The following is a 14,283-nucleotide window of genomic DNA, read 5'->3' on the forward strand; positions in this document are numbered from 1 at the left end:
GGTGAAAAGGAAGCTTGCATCTCATGACAATTTGAAACTGATAATTACACAAGAAGGAAATAAATTCACAGTCAAAGAATCAAGCACTTTTCGAAACATTGAAGTTGTGTTTGAGCTTGGTGTCACTTTTAATTATAGCCTCGCAGATGGAACTGAACTCACTGTAAGAAATTTTTTATAAGCAATGTATTCTTGATTTTTCTACACAATACTAATATAATCTCTGCTTTCTGTCATTGGATGGTTTAATTAATGTAGGTCTCCCTCATTTACTGAAGCAGCCAATGAGGTTTATCCATATTATATATCAAACAAGTTAGTTAGTTAGCAGAGTATTTAAACATAACATTTTGATTTTCATACACATCTGTAAAGGATTAAACAATAAGAATAGAAAAATATCTTTGAATGACTGAGTATACACCTCTTCATAAAGAAAACTAAAGTTCAGTGTTTTTAACTTTACATATCTGACAGCAACAAAAGCTTTTAGAGTTATCTAACTTAAACATAATAGACATTTAGTTAATGTAACTGAAATAATACAATAAATGAATAAATTAGTGAATGAATGTGTGACCAAATGGAAAGGTCTAATGCTACAATCTAGGTCATTGGGAATTCAACTTTTAATATTTGAAATAAAATTTTATGGAGTCACATTTTTCAACTGATTTTTGAAAAACTTTTTTGCCCTTAGAATTTTTCTGGTTAAATTAAACATGTTTCCAATGACAATTAAACTGTCAAATATTTTATCCATTGTGGTTATGTTTTAATTACTACAACAATTACATAAATTAAAACAAGCACAAGCTTGTTAGCTTCTCCATGAAACTAATATGAACTATGACTAAATTTAGAACACTCTTTTTAATGTGAAAGGTTTAGAAAAAAGAAGCCCTGATGATCTGCCTTAAAATCTGGCATTTGGAAACAATTGAGTGAGGACAGCATGATGGTTACCAGCGCATACTCTAGAGCCCAATAACCTAGGTTCAACCCTGGCTTTGTGACTTTAGGTAAATTACTGTATTTCAGTTTTCTCATCTGTGAAATGGAGATAATATTTACTTCATAGGGTCATAGTGAAGTTTAAAGAAGTAGACCTATAGGCCTCAAAACAGGGCCTGACAGGGCTTGCCTGGTGGCGCAGTGGTTGAGAGTCCACCTGCCAATGCAGGGGACGTGGGTTCGTGCCCTGATCCGGGGGGATCCCACATGCTGCAGAGCGGCTGGGCCTGTGAGCCATGGCCGCTGGGCCTGCGCATCCAGAGCCTGTGCTCTGCAACGGGAGAGGCCGCGGCAGTGAGAGGCCCGCGTACTGCAAAAAAAAAAAAACAAAAAAAACAGGGCCTGACACATGTAAGACCCTAAAAAATGCTATTTTATTATTTTTTTTTAATTTTATATAGGGGACTTGGAGCCTAGAGGGAAATAAACTTGTTGGAAAATTCAAACGGGTGGACAATGGAAATGAACTAAATACTGTCCGAGAAATTATAGGTGGTGAAATGGTCCAGGTGAGTGGTTATTATAGTTATTTTCCAAAGACGAAAATAATCACACAGCCATGATTTTATTTTGGGGGTTGTTGAGTTATATCATCAATAAATAGACTATTACTTTTCTCATTAATCTCACTGATTTTTAAAATACAGATATTTTCTGATGCCTATTTATTGAAGAATGCCTATTTATTGAGCCTATTTTAACTAAAAATGTGACTAAAAACCAAAACGTGTTTTTAAATGGATGTATCCTGCCTGTATCTGTATAAAGTGTTGTTATCACGTACAAGAAAAAGAAAAACTATAAACTTATTTCAAAGCTATAATACTACTAATATTTTTCTTAATTTAGCCTTTAATCTTAATGGCAAATTCTTCTATGTTTGTTAACACGTTTCAGACTTATGTATATGAAGGAGTGGAAGCCAAGAGGATCTTCAAAAAGGAGTGAGCATTGTTCCTGGAGCAGAGCCCAGAACACATATTAGATGGAAAATCTATACTGAACCAGAACTTATTTTCCTCTCCTCACCAAGTATAAAGTTGCTGACTGATTAGTCCTTTTATGAACATTAGCCAATGGCTTATATTTCCAGTCTTGCTAAAGCAAAACACGTAAAAGCTAATTCGGATTTAATTTGTTTTACATTCTCTAAGATGTACATTTATTGGTGTTCTAAAAGAATTTGTGACATTTTAAAAAACAGATGAATAAATATTGTTCCCACATTGCTTTATAAGTCGTCTCTCCTTTAAAAAAAAAAAAAAGCTATGCAGCATATGCACTGATAGATGGTTTTGGGTTTTTTCCCACATTTGGTAAACTAAAAACATACATTGCATGGAGGTCTTTAAAATCTTGTACTGGTGGTAAATATTTTCCTTAGTAACATTTATTATAAAAATAATATACATTCAACCAGAAAATTCAGAGATAAAAAAGCAAATGAAAAATATTTCCATAAACCCATAATCCAGAGATAATCACTATTCTGATTTTAACAGATATCCTCCCAGTCCTCTTCTCCCGGTGTGGATTTGTATATTTCCCCATACATACCACTTTGACTAATCTGGTAGGAAACAAATGATGTACTAGGGTAAAGAAGTATATTATATTTTTCTACATTGTCAGTGATTCCTAGACCTGGGTAAGCATCAGGATCATCTGAGAAACTTAAGAAATGTTTGCATGCTTAGTCTCCACTGTTATCCTATTAGATCAGAATTTCTGAAAATAGAACCAGGGATTTTAGAAAAGTCTCAAGTGATTCTGATGCAGCAGGTACACTAACCAGTCTTTGAGAAAAAGTGGGCTATCAGATACCAAAAGTGTCACCTTCAAGTGTCATCCCCCCTTTACTCATAAACACATACACATACAGACAGATTTTTAGGGCCTCAAAAGTTTTCTTTCACTCATATGCTCACATGATATACTATTTTATGTATTTCAAGCAATTGCATTTTAGGTGGTTGTGTATTACAGGGCACAGAGGGTGGTCAATTTTTTAAGCATTTAACTCTACGGACTTTTGTTTTGACTAATTATTTTTCACCCTGGTGAAGGTAACAGCTAATATTTATATAGTTCTTACCAAGTTCCAGGTATCATTCTAAGTTGTATATAAACATGGCAGATACATTACAATGTAGGAAGAAAAATGTTTGGCGTACATGATGAAGATGAATAGATTAGAGAATATGTAATCTTTTGCAAAAACAAGAACTTAAATCCACTGTTCATTTTATAACTTCATTAAAAACTTCACATTGAAAATAGTAATTATTTAGATTTTTCACACACTTTTTAAAAATAAAGGTTCAGGGCTTCCCTGGTGGCGCAGTGGTTGAGAGCCCGCCTGCCGATGCAGGGGACACGGGTTCGTGCCCTGGTCCGGGAAGATCCCACATGCCGCAGAGCGGTTGGGCCCGTGAGCCATGGCCACTGAGCCTGCGCGTCCGGAGCCTGTGCTCCACAATGGGAGAGGCCGCAACAGTGAGAGGCCCGCGTACCGCAAAAAAAATTAAAAAAAATAAATAAATAAAGGTTCAAAGTGCTTCTACCTCTCTGATCTTATCTACGTATGTGAAATAGGAATAGGGCAGGTATTAATCTCACCTGAAAGTGGAGAAACTAAGGCACAGAGAGGTTTATTAGCTTGTCTAATGTTGTACAGAGTCCATGAAGAACACAGGAATTAAATGTAGGTCTTGACTTTTAGTCCAGTACATTATGATCTATGCTATTACTCAGCCTATTATAAACAAAAATATCTTAAGGAAAAAAAAGTCCCTTAATTCCTTAGTGGCACCCAAGAATAGTACTCCAAATGAGTCAGGTCAGACTGTAAAATAATGGCAATTAAGTGGTTAGGCACTTATCTATTTCTAGCCTCACTGCAGGCTCACTTTTTTTTTTTTTTACAATTTATATCCTTTCTAGCATTAAATCTCCACTATTTATTAGTATTGGAGAGCAGCCTATTGTTTGCTAAGTGACTACCATTGCTATAACCCCTCTTTGGGAAACTGACCTTGATATCACGCCAATTTGATTGACCAAGACAGGGTGCCTGACCCAAGAGCAGCCAATCTAACACAGTTTGGCCAGTTTATGTTCCTTCTCTGTGCAGAAGGAACAACACAATGAACTGAACCTAGAAGAACCTCCCTTTAGGGAGTTTGAATGTGAGAAATACACAGTAATTGGTAGAAGGAAAAAGGTTTACAGAATTCCCTGGCGTCCAGTGGTTAGGACTCCATGCTTTCACTGCTGAGGGTGCGGGTTTGATCCCTGGTTAGGGCTAAGATCCCGCAAGCCACGCAGCACAGCCAAAAATAAAAAAATAAAATTAAAATTAAAAAAATTTTTTGAAAAGGTTTAAAGAGGACAAAGAGGGCAGGCAGTAAGTAAAAGACATGAGTATGCGAAGCTATGAACAAGCAGGAGCCACAGGGTAAACTGCAGAATAGAGGAGCAGTTAGAAGCAGCTGGGGTAGTAAAACCTGAAATATTTACACATGAAATATGGTATCTGGGATCTCCTTCAAATTGCTTCCTCCCCAATCTAGGGTCAGGGAGGTAGTGCGGAGGAGTATAGAAGAAACAAGATTGGTCACAAGTTGACAACTGTTGCAGCTGTTGAAAAGTGCCCGACCCATGCTGACACGTGATAGGTTCATGGGGTACCTAGGAGGAACATGGCAATTCATTAAACTTTTCTCCCTACTTTTGTATGTATTCGATATTTTCCACAACAAAAGGTTAAAAATTTTAACATATTTCATTTCCATTGCTATCACCTTGGTCAGTCACCATTTATCCTTCCCCTGATTACTGTAATAATCCCTAAAAAGCCTCCTACTTTCTTTCTACCTTCCTTACTCCGCTCCCTTAGTCTCTTTTTCAACACAGCGTCAGAACGATCCTTTAAAAATCTCAATCAGATCATGTCATTCCTTTACACAAAGTACTGCAATGTCTCCCATTTCATTCAGAGAAAAAGCCAATGTCCTTACAATGGCCTGCAAGATCCTATGTGATCAGATCCCCTATTACCTATCTGACATGTGTTCCTGTTTTCATGGAATATCTGGAGGAAAAATGTTTCAGGTGGAGGAAATACCCTGGAGCAAAGGCCCTAAGGCAGGAGCAAGGCTGGTAAATTTGAAGAACATGGATTACCTCATAAGAGTCCCCAAGATCATCCAGAGATGATCAAAAACAAGACCGATGTTCAGGAAATACAGGCTGACTCAGTCTTCCTAGAACTCATGAATGATGTGGTAAAAAAGGAATGGGTTTTAGAATAACATAGACTTACCTAAACACTTATCTTTCCAGTTACTAACTAAAATTCAAGTTCTGAGCCTCAATTTTTCTCACTTGAAAAATACGGAAAATAGCAATGATTTTCTGAGAGTGTTGTCAACTGAGGTATCATATATAAAACATCTAGCACAGTGCTCAGCACATAGCTGGTACTCAATAAATGTTACTAAGTAATACAAACCTGTGCCCTACTCTTGAAGAGAAAGCAGAGCAAAGTCTGGCTTAGGTAGATGGGAAAACTTTTCTTAAAATATCCCTCACAGGGCCTGTGTGGTAGATGGAGCCTTGGCTGATAGAGCTTTGGGCAAGTCACTTCACCTCTTTGGAATTTAGTTCAATCATCTTTAAAATGAGTTAACTGGACCAGATGATCTGTAGTGCTAAGATCCAGTGCTGAGATTCTGTATCTGAATAACAGTCAGTGACTCCTCCTTTAAGTAGCCCCTTGGGTATGTATCACAGGGAGGTGTTGCAATGACAGAGGGTGGGGTGGGGAGAAGGAGATATCTTCTAAATGCTGAAGCCTGGCTTGCTTCATGGGTGTGGTGACCTGTGCAGGCTCAGAAGGGCTGTGTGCTTAATTTAATGCTCTGCTGCTAGTGTCTTAAAATTCTCAATAAATTTTGAACAGGAAGACCTGCAAATTACGTAGCCAGTCCCGTTCCTAGGAGATGACTATGAATAAGTAAGTATAAGAGATATTTTCCTGTGATTAATTAGAGACTGGCAGTAAGACATCCCTGGGCACCTGAAGAGAGGTGACTAGGTGGGTAAGATAGTTGTCTGGGATAGAACTGAAGTGGGAGGAGGTTTTGTGGGGATCAGGAGGGAAGGATGATGATGGATGAACATGTCAAAGTACAGCTGACCCCTGAACAACAGTAGGGGTTAGAGGCGCCACCCGCTCCCCAGTCGAAAATCCAAGTATTACTTTACAGTTGGCCCTCCGTATCTGCAGTTCTGCAACCACGAATTCAACCAACCGATCGCTTAGTATGTATTTACTGAAGAAAATCCATGTATTAACTATAGCATAAGACTGCCATCTACTGGTTAATGATATGAATTCTTTCAAAGATTTCCAATGCAAGGTCTTTGCATTTCAGTATCTAGAGGGTTCCAGAAAGGTTTGACATACTATATTGTACAGTTTGAAATAATTATTAAATGCTTCCTCAGTTCCAACTTCCAAAATAATCAAAGACTCCTTTTCTGTTTTCCTTAACAGTTCCCTAAGGCTGCTTTCATTTGTTCAAAAAATAACTTTTAAAAAGTACTATGTGCCAGGTATCAAGTATTCAATGATGAATGCCATTGGTAGAGATATTTAGGTCATTAAGAACTTCATCAAATAGATTCAAATTCTCAGGTTCATCCTGGGTCTGAATCAGAATACCTAGAATAGCATCATCTTCAAAACTGGATGGTCATTTAGGGGTAGCGTTATGCTTTCATTCAATATTAAATGCTATGAAGAGCTGTGGGCAAGTCACTTCACCTCTTTGGAACAATATGAAGTGCTAATATGCACGGTGATGTTCAGGCCCAATGACCAACATTCAGGCTACTGGCTTGAACAGACATTATTGGTGAATTGACTGGAAAAGAAGAGTAAGCAAGGCTGTGATAGAAGATGAAGGAAGTTAGGGGCATGGGGCAAACTAATAGTCACAGATAAAGAACAGTTTTCCAGGGGGCTTCTCTCATCCATAAGCATCCCCACCGAGAATTCCACTAGAATAAAGGGTTACCAGAAGTCCTCTCTTGTACAATATCTAGATTACCAGGAAGAAAAGAGGGAACTTAAATACTCATCCAGTCATTAGTGGTTAGGACCACTGTGAAGGGAGAAGTGTAGTAGAAATCTAAAGAAGGGTGAGGAAGATCTCTCAGGATCTCTGCCCAGTTTTAAGGCCACATCCCTCATATTACAGGTAGTGTAACTGGTTCTTTTCAAATAATTCTGATATACTCACTACACTGACTGTAGAAAATATCTGAGAGCCAAAGAATAATACTCTCCCTCCACTCAAAAACAAACAAGAAAAAGTCCTTTAGGTAAACAATTATATACTCAATGCCATTTCTTGTTTTGCTTTAGGTAATTTTTTAAACATCAAGATAACAAGGATATCAAAGGACATAAATGTGACACTGAACTTCCTCTCTTTAACATATACCTAGGGCAGAAAAACCTGAGTGAGGATGGGGCTTATTTCACACTCCCAGACCCCACTGAGTATTCATCTGTGTTCCCATAGCACAATGTACTCACCAATATCATACCATTTTTCTGCCTTCAGTTTGCTTGCCTGTCTCCTCTAGTCTGTGAGCTCCGTGAGGGCAAGACAGTCTTATATCTATACCCCTCCCTCCACTATATCCCTTTAACACAGAGTAAACATTAATAATTGCAGTGGACTAAATAAATGGGGCATGCTGGACAGTCTCAGACTCAGCAAGCCAGCCTTCCCATCCTGTGTTCTGAGAACTTACACACAGAAGCTCTACTGAAGGAATCAGCCCCAGCTGTTTTTATACACAGATAACCTTATTCTGAACCAGATCAACACGACCTTGGCCATAACAGATTAGGCCACTTGCTCCAAGGGCAGTCAATCTATATACTTAAGAACAGCCTATGAGAATTTTATTCAAGACCAATAATTCTAATTAGCTAAACCAGTTAGGGTCTGATTCCTGGGAATTTGACTTTAATACACAAAAAAAGTCATCAGCTAGTAATGATGGTTACAATGATGGGTACAAAATTTGCCACTCCAAAATGTATCTCCTTGGCATTATGATTAATTTAGGCTGATTATCTTTAAGAAACAAAAGACTCAGAAAGCCTTTCTTTTTACTTCCCTCTTAGCTGCCTAAAATATTTAAATAAAGGGCTTATTCCCAGAATAGAGGTATCACCAGAAATATCTGCAAAGAATATGGGCTAGATGTGGTGGGGGAAACTCAGTGTGGTCTAGAGATCAGAGTCCACCCAAAAGGGGCCTAGGGATCAGAGTCCACCCAAAAGGGGCCTAGGGACCAGAGCCCACCCAAAAGGGGCCTAGGGATCAGAGTCCACCCAAAAGGGGCCTAGGGACCAGAGTCCACCCAAAAGGGACCTAGGGACCAGAGCCCACCCAAAAGGGGCCTACAGATCAGAGTCCACCCAAAAGGGGCCTAGGGATCAGAGTCCACCCAATGTCCCATTTTCTCTGCAGGGCCCAGCAAACACTTGTTTATCAAACATTTGCTTTTTCATCTCCATGAGCACTGCCTTCCTCCCCTTTGAAGTCCCAACATCCTCTTTTATCTCTAGCTGAAGATGGCATTTATGGTGAGCTTTTGGCCATTTTGGCAAGTTACTCCATTTTCCTGGGTCTCTCCTATGTCTACATGTTATTTAATTTTTGTTTGATTTTCTCCTGCTAATCTGTCTCATGTCAATTTAATTCTTGGACCAGCCAGAAGAACCTAGATGGGTAGAGGAAAATTTCTTCCTCCCAGACAATGGGCAAAAGTAGAAAGGCACAGAAGGAAAGGCAGACAACAGAGGCCATGAGGCAAAAGGGATCATGTTGAGTTCTAGTAAACAGAAACTGGATATAAGAAAAGAGGGTGAAATAATAGCTTCTTAGAAATGGAGATAATGAATTCTTGCTTCTGATGAATAAAAATATAACTTGTTCACTATAGCTTCTTTGGATCCTGAGTGGCCAAGAATACGTATTTCTTAAACAAATATGAATTAAGCAACTACCAGGTGACACATATGACATGACTTTTACAGGTAAACAAATCCATTTGGTTCCCATGGAGATTTGAATCCAGCTCAGAAACATAGCATCTAGAGTTTGAAGACTGACATTAAACAAGTAAAAACAATTGTGATAAGCATTACAAAGAAGTAATGTAGGCTCTCACAAAAACACATAGTATCTTGAATCATATTTTCCATTGGCCTATCTTTGCTAATTTGCCTGATTATACAGCCTTTCCTGAATTCTACAAGGCCTAACTTACATTTGAGATTCTTTTCATCCTTTTTTCACCTGTAACCATACATAAAAAGGCTACTTCCCAGTGTCTACAAAATCTTCAAAATACAAATTGGCTCCAAATTCAAAGAGAAAATTGCAAAATCTAAGTAAGTAAATGTTTTATCCACAAAACATAGCACTAATTAGAACACACTACAATGAACCACTACAAGGTAACACGTACCACGCTTACAATGTGCAAGACATTCTTCAAAATGCTTTATAAAAATCAACTCATGGGCGGAGCTGCAAGATGGCAGAAGAGTAAGACGTGGAGATCACCTTCCTCCCCACAAATACATCAGAAATCCATCTACATGTGGAACAACTCCTACAGAACACCTACTGAACGCTGGCAGAAGACCTCAGACCTCCCAAAAGGCAAGAAACTCCCCATGTACCTGGGTAGGGCAAAAGAAAAAAGAATAAACAGAGACAAAAGAATAGGGACGGGACCTGCACCAGTGGGAGGGGGCCGTGAAGGAGGAAAGGTTTCCACACACTAGGAAGCTCCTTTGCGGGTGGAGACGGTGGAGACGGCGGAGGTGGGAAGCTTCGGAGCCACGGGAGGAGAGCGCAGCCACAGGGGTGCGGAGGGCAAAGCGGAGAGACTCCCGCACAGAGGATCGGTTCCGACCAGCACTCACCAGCCCGAGAGGCTTGTGTGCTCACCCGCTGGGGCGGGCGGGGGCTGCGAGCTGAGGCTCGGGCTTCGGAGGTCGGATCTCAGGGAGAGGACTGGGGTTGGCTGCGTGAACACAGCCTAAAGGGGGCTAGTGCGCCATGGCTAGCCGGGAGGGAGTCCAGAGAAAGGTCTGGAGCTGCCGAAGAGACAAGAGGCTTTTTCTTGCCCCTTTGTTTCCTGGTGCGCGAGGAGAGGGGATTAAGAGCGCCGCTTAAAGGAACTCCAGAGACGGGCGCGAGCCGCGGCTATCAGCGCAGACGCCAGAGACGGGCATGGACGCTGGGGCTGCTGCTGCCGCCACCAAGAAGCCTGTGTGCAAGCACAGGCCACTATCCACACCTCCCCTCCCAGGAGCCTGTGTAGCCCGCTACTGCCAGAGTCCCGTGATCCCGGGACAACTTCCCCGGGAGAACACAAGGCGCGCCTCAGGCTACTGCAACATCATGCCGGCCTCTGCCACCTCCGGCTCGCCCCACACTCTGTACCCCTCCCTCCCCCAGGCCTGAGTGAGCCAGAGCCCCCGAATCAGCTGCTCCTTTAACCCCGTCCTGTCTGAGCAAAGAACACACACTCCCTCCGGTGAGCTACACGCAGAGGCGGGGCCAAATCCAAACATGAACCCCAGGAGCTGTGCGAACAAAGAAGAAAAAGGGAAATCTCTCCCAGCAGCCTCAGGAGCAGAGGATTAAATCTCCACAATCAACTTGATGTACCCTGCATCTGTGGAATACATGAAAAGACAACGAATCATCCCAAAATTGAGGAGGTGGACTTTGGGAGCGATGATATATATATATTTTTCTCTTTTTCTCTTTTTGTGAGTGTGTGTGTGTGTATGCTTCTGTGTGTGATTTTGTCTGTATAGCTTTGCTTTTACCATTTGTCCTAGGGTTCTGTCTGTCCATTATTTTTTTTTTTCTAGTATGGTTTTTAGCACTTGTAATCATTGGTGGATTTGTTTTTTGGTTTGGTTGCTCTATTCATTCTTTATTTTTTCTTCTACTTGAAAAATATTTTTTAATAATTATCTTTTATTTTTTATTTTAATAACTATTTTATTTTATTTTACTTCATTCTGTTTTATTTATTTTATCTTCTTCTTTCTTTCTTTCTTTCTTTTCCTCCCTTTTATTCAAAGCCATGTGGATGACAGGCTCTTGGTGCTCCACCCACGCATCAGGGCTGTGCCTCCGAGGTGGGAGAGCCAAGTTCAGGTCCACAAGAGACCTCCCAGCTCCACGTAATATTAAACGGCAAAAATCTCCCAGAGATCTCCATCTCAATGACAAGACCCAGCTCCACTCAACAACCAGCAAGGTACAGTGGACACCCTATGCCAAACAACTAGCAAGACAGGAATACAACCCCATCCATTAGCAGAGAGGCTGCCTAAAATCATAATAAGGCCACAGACACCCCAAAACACACCACCAGACGTGGACCTGCCCACCAGAAAGCCAAGATCCAGCCTCATCCACCAGAACACAGGCACTAGTCCCCTCCACCAGGAAGCCTACACAACCCACTGAACCAACCTTAGCCACTGGTGACAGACACCAAAAACAACAGGAACTATGAACCTGCAGCCTGCGAAAAGAAGACCCCAAACACAGTAAGTTAAGCAAAATGAGAAGACAGAAAAACACACAGCAGATGAAGGAGCAAGGCAAAAACCCACCAGACCTAACAAATGAAGAAGAAATAGGCCGTCTACCTGAAAAAGAATTCAGAATAATGATAGTAAAGATGATCCAAAATCTTGGAAACAGAATGGAGAAAATACAAGAAATGTTTAACAAGGACCTATAAGAACTAAAGAGCAAACAAACAGTGATGGACAACACAATAAATGAAATGAAAAATTCTCTAGAAGGGATCAATAGCAGAATAACTGAGGCAGAAGAACAGATAAGTGACCTGGAAGATAAAACAGTGGAAATAACTACTGCAGAGCAGAATAAAGAAAAAAGAATGAACAGAATTGAGGACAGTCTCAGAGAACTATGGGACAACACTAAACGCACCAACATTTGAATTATAAGGGTCCCAGAAGAAGTGGAGAAAAAGAAAGGGACTGAGAAAATATTTGAAGAGATTATAGTTGAAAACTTCCCTAATATGGAAAAGGAAATAGTTAAACAAGTCCAGGAAGCACAGAGAGTCCCACACAGATAAATCCAAGGAGAAAAATGCCAAGACACATATTAATCAAACTGTCAAAAATTAAATACAAAGAAAAAATATTAAAATCAGCAAGGAAAAACAACAAATAACACACAAGGGAATCCCCATAAGGTTAACAGCTGATCTTTCAGCAGAAACTCTATAAGCCAGAAGGGAGTGGCAGGACATATTTAAAGTGATGAAGGAGAAAAACCTACAACCAAGATGACTCTATCCAGCAAGGATCTCATTCAGATTTGACTGAGAAATTAAAACCTTTACACACAAGCAAAAGCTAAGAGAATTCAGCACCACCAAACCAGCTTTACAACAAATGCTAAAGTTACTTCTCTAGGCAGGAAACACAAGGAAAAGACCTACAATAACAAATCCAAAACAATTAAGAAAATGGTCACAGGAACATACATATCAATAATTACCTTAAATGTAAATGGATTAAATGCTCCAACCAAAGGACACAGCCTGGCTGAATGGATACAAAAACAAGACCCGTATATATGCTGTCTACAAGAGACCCACTTCAGACCTAGGGACACATACAGACTGAAAGTGAGGGGATGGAAAAAGATATTCCATGCAAATGGAAATCAAAAGAAAGCTGGAGTAGCAATTCTCATATCAGACAAAATACACTTTAAAACAAAGACTATTACAAGAGACAAATAAGGCCACTACATAATGATCAAGGGATCAATCCAAGAAGAAGATATAACAATTGTAAATATTTATGCACCCAACACAGGAGCACCTCAATACATAAGGCAAATACTAACAGCCAGAAAAGGGGAAATCGACAGTAACACAATCATAGTAGGGGATTTTAACACCTCACTATCACCAATGTAAAGATCATCCAAAATGAAAATAAGTAAGGAAAGATAAGCTTTAAATGATACATTAAACAAGATGGACTTAATTGATATTTATAGAACATTCCATCCAAAAACAACAGAATACACTTTCTCTCAAGTGCTCATGGAACATTCTCCAGGACAGATCATATCTTGGGTCACAAATCAAGCCATGGTACATCTAAGAAAACTGAAATCGTATCAAGTATCTTTTCCGACCACAATGCTAAGAGACTAGATATCAATTACAGGAAAAAGTCTGTAAAATATACAAACACATGGAGGCTAAACAATACACTTAATACCCAAGAGATCACTGAAGAAGTCAAAGAGGAAATCAAAAAATACCTAGAAACAAATGACAATGGAAACACGATGACCGAAAACCTATGGGATGCAGCAAAAGCAGTTCTAAGAGGGAAGTTTATAGCAATACAATCCTACCTTAAGAAACAAGAAACATGTCAAACAAACAACCTAACCTTACACCTAAAGCAATTAGAGAAAGAACAAAAAAACCCCAAAGTTAGCAGAAGGAAAGAAATCATAAAGATCAGATCAGAAATAAATGAAAAAGAAATGAAGGAAATGATAGCAAAGATCAATAAAACTAAAAGCTGGTTCTTTGAGAAGATAAACAAAACTGATTAAAGCATTAGCCAGACTCATCAAGAAAAAAAGGGAGAAGACTCAAATCAATAGAATCAGAAATGAAAAAGGAGAAGTGACAGCTGACACTGCAGAAATACAAAGGATCATGAGAGATTACTACAAGCAAGTCTATGCCAATAAAATGGACAACCTGGACGAAATGGAGAAATTCTTAGAAAAGCACAACCTTCTGAGACTGAAGCAGGAAGAAATAGAAACTATGAACAGACCAATCACAAGCACTGAAATTGCGACTGTGATTAAGAATCTTCCAACAAACAAAAGCCCAGGACCAGATGGCTTCACAGGCGAATTCTATCAAAAATTTAGAGAAGTGCTAACATCCACCCTTCTCAAACTCTTCCAAAATATAGCAGAGGGAGGAGCACTCCAAACTCATTCTACGAGGCCACCATCACCCTGACGCCAAAACCAGACAAGGATGCCACAAAGAAAGAAAATTACAGGCCAATATCACTGATGAACATAGATGCAAAAATCCTCAACAAAATACTAGCAAACC

General features: G+C 39.7%; 1 protein-coding gene across 1 annotated transcript in view; it reads left to right on the forward strand.

The window, feature by feature from the left end:
• Nucleotides 1-1,962, forward strand: part of FABP2 (fatty acid binding protein 2) — a 2,994-nt gene extending 1,032 nt beyond the window's left edge. The window contains exons 2-4 of the mRNA XM_007464847.1: nt 1-163; nt 1,416-1,523; nt 1,912-1,962. Coding sequence (XP_007464909.1) covers nt 1-163; nt 1,416-1,523; nt 1,912-1,962 — 322 coding nt within the window. The remainder of the gene's footprint in view (nt 164-1,415; nt 1,524-1,911) is intronic.
• Nucleotides 1,963-14,283: the final 12,321 nt, after the last annotated feature.

This window comes from Lipotes vexillifer, unplaced genomic scaffold, assembly GCF_000442215.2.
Source record: "Lipotes vexillifer unplaced genomic scaffold, Lipotes_vexillifer_v1.1 scaffold231, whole genome shotgun sequence".
Classification (NCBI taxonomy): domain Eukaryota; kingdom Metazoa; phylum Chordata; class Mammalia; order Artiodactyla; family Lipotidae; genus Lipotes; species Lipotes vexillifer.